Genomic DNA, 2,976 nt, shown 5'->3' on the forward strand with positions numbered 1-2,976 from the left:
ATTTATATATATTACTATTATCCTTCTCTTCATAACTTTTGCCATGTGTTTGAGTTTCACTAGCCAACTCTTTTTTTTTCTTTTTGATCTTCTCCCATTCCCAACATCAAATGCAAAAATATTGACTTGGGAAATCAAAACTTAGAATATCAATAATAATTAAAAAAAAAAAAAAAAAAAAACAACCCAAATTTTACAACAATGAGGCTATGGAGAAAAGCATCTGGCTTTATTAATGATCATAAAAATTTATGGCTGGCCAGCTTATCAAGAAGAACATCAATTAGAAATCCAGAAATGGAATCTGCAATAATTAAAGCAACAAGCCACGATGAAAGCGGGATCGATTTAAAAAATGTAGATCGCGTATATAAGTGGTTACGATTATCTCCTAGCCATTTAAAATCTCTTGTAAGGTCAATTTCGTTACGTATGGAAAAAACAAAAAGTTGGGTTGTTGCAATAAAAGGTTTAATGTTAATGCATGGGGTCTATAGCTCTAAAATTCCTGCTATACAGAGGATCGGAAGATTACCTTTTGATTTATCGAATTTCAAAGATGGACATTTGGGTAATAAAGTTTGGGGTATAAACGCTTTTATTCGCGCTTATTTTACCTATCTTGACCAAAAATCATCTCTTCTTTTTATGAATTTGCAAGAAAGGAGGAACCTACAAAATTTGAAACATGTCGATAATAACAACGATGATAATGATAATGATAACGATATCAACGTTGCTGTTGTTGAAGGAGGACGATATTCGATGATTCAAGATCTTGTTGTCATACAAAAATTACAATTTTTACTTGATATGTTACTTGAAATTAAGCCATTATGTGATAATGCTGTTGTTCCTCTTGTTCTTGAAGCTATGGATTGTGTTATGATTGAAGTTTTTGATGTATATAGCAGAATTTGCAATGGAATTGCTCGAATTCTATTGCGAATTTATTCGGCTGGAAAAGTCGAGGCCAGTATGGCACTTAGGATCGTGCAAAAAGCCACGGTCCAAGGTGAAGAATTGTCTATATATTTCGAGTTATGTCAAAGTATAGGGGTGAGAAATGCCCAAGACTTTCCAAGTATTGAGCAGATCCCACATGACGATATCAAAGACCTCGAAGAAATCATCAATAGGGTTTCTGAAAAGGACTCGACAATGACTTGTCATCAATCGGTGCACCACCAGAGTAAAGACATCGTTTTGGTACAGAATCTTGAACAAGAGAACAAGTTGAGGACGATAATTACTAATGATTGGGAAAGATTCGATGAAGATTTGATGGAACATAAAGGGCAGACAGGTACGCTGAAGTTTCCGCTATGCGCGGGGCCCAATGGAGTCAATCCTTTTGAAACATGTACAAACAATGTACCTAGGAAAACTCAAGAGTTACCAGACCTAATTAGCTTTCTATAGCAAAAATGACATGATGTGACACATGCAAATGCATTGGTGACAAATTATTATTTACATTATACATGCATATTTGTATCACTATAGATACTATTAATCAAAAGAATCAAAGTTTGTACCGTGCAGTGGCGGAAGCTGAATTTTCACTAAGAAGGTTCAAGTACATTTGCTATATACACATTACGAAAAAAAATCGATCTTGTATATATATAGTGTAATTTTCTGACCCTTCTGTCCTCTCTAGCTCCACCCCTCGTATTGTGTAATAAAGACTTTTTCTTATGGTTTTATTTACTAGTGGCAACGAATTGTTCTTAGCGATTAGCAAAAGAAAGGAGTATTTCGATTCATTTTATTTATTCAGTATTAATGCCTAAAAATATAAATGAAAGATATTATCGTATTATTGATGATTGCAGGTTACGTACATAAAATATTTATCAGAAAGCGAATCACGACAGATAATTTAGTTAAATATGAATGTAATTCTCTATGGGATGATATTATTATGCCATTTTTGTTGTATTAAACACACTTATGTAAGTGATCTCTTGGTAGAGCCAATCGCTCACCGATCAATAGGCTAACACCCACGGAAAATAGCAAAAAGGAGTTTTTATGATTTTCTAAAAAGGAGGATTTTTTGAGATTTTCTGTAGGTGTTAGCCTATGGATCGGGGAGTGGGTGCGGTCTCTAGAAAGAAATTTGGACAAAACTTCTTAAGTGGGCCCGTGATGACATATTAAATGGGATGATTAGTTTTGAGGGGCGGGCGGAGGTTTTTCTTAAGGCATATGAGCAAAATACTAAAAACGAAGGATTTTGCGATTTTTCATGAGTGTTAGCCATGGACCAATGGGTGGGTGCGGTCTCCAAATTAAATGCGATTTGGGCGAAACTTCTTGAGCAGGCCCGTGACGACCTATTAAATGGGACGTGTTGGTTTGGAGGGGAAGAAGGAGGTTTCTCTTAAGCAGAGATTTTTTTGCGATTTTCTGTGAAGGTGTTAGCCTATAAATCGGTGGGTCGGCGCGGTCTCTGAAAGTGGATTTGAGCAAAACTTCTTAGGCGGGCCATCACACCCTATTAAATTCGATGTGTTGGTTTGGAGAGGCAGACAAATTGTTTGCCACAGCCTGGCTAACTTTGTCTACTTCTAACTTACAAGTACATAGGTATGACCAAATATTTAATATGGGGGGATCCACATGACCCTATAGACTATAGTTGCATCAAAAAGGTCACTCATGTGTGAATTCAAGAATGGAAAATTCTCTTTATGCTCTATAGACAATGGTAAAGTTGTCTTTGTATGACCTATTATCTCACGTTTAAGCTGTGGAATCAGTCTTTGATGTTTGATTAAGGGTAGAATGACTACCTATTATCTTAGGTTTAAGCTTTGGAATCAGTCTTTGATGTTTGACTAAGGGTCGACTACCCGACTACCTATTATCTCACATTTAAGCAGTGGAATTAGTCTTTGATGTTTGACTAAGGGTTAGTCTGACGTTTAAGCTGTGGAATCAGTCTTTGATGTTTGACTAAGGGTCGAC

General features: G+C 36.0%; 1 protein-coding gene across 1 annotated transcript; it reads left to right on the top strand.

Moving 5' to 3' along the window:
• LOC107879597 (putative clathrin assembly protein At1g25240) lies at positions 1 to 1,662 on the top strand. Its single transcript, XM_016726612.2, has one exon. The coding sequence runs from the start codon at positions 202 to 204 to the stop codon at positions 1,420 to 1,422; it is 1,221 nt and encodes a 406-aa protein (XP_016582098.2). The 5' UTR covers positions 1 to 201; the 3' UTR covers positions 1,423 to 1,662.
• The last annotated feature ends 1,314 nt before the right edge of the window (positions 1,663 to 2,976 follow it).

This window comes from Capsicum annuum, chromosome 8 (genome assembly GCF_002878395.1).
Source record: "Capsicum annuum cultivar UCD-10X-F1 chromosome 8, UCD10Xv1.1, whole genome shotgun sequence".
In the NCBI taxonomy this organism is placed as follows: Eukaryota; Viridiplantae; Streptophyta; class Magnoliopsida; order Solanales; family Solanaceae; genus Capsicum; species Capsicum annuum.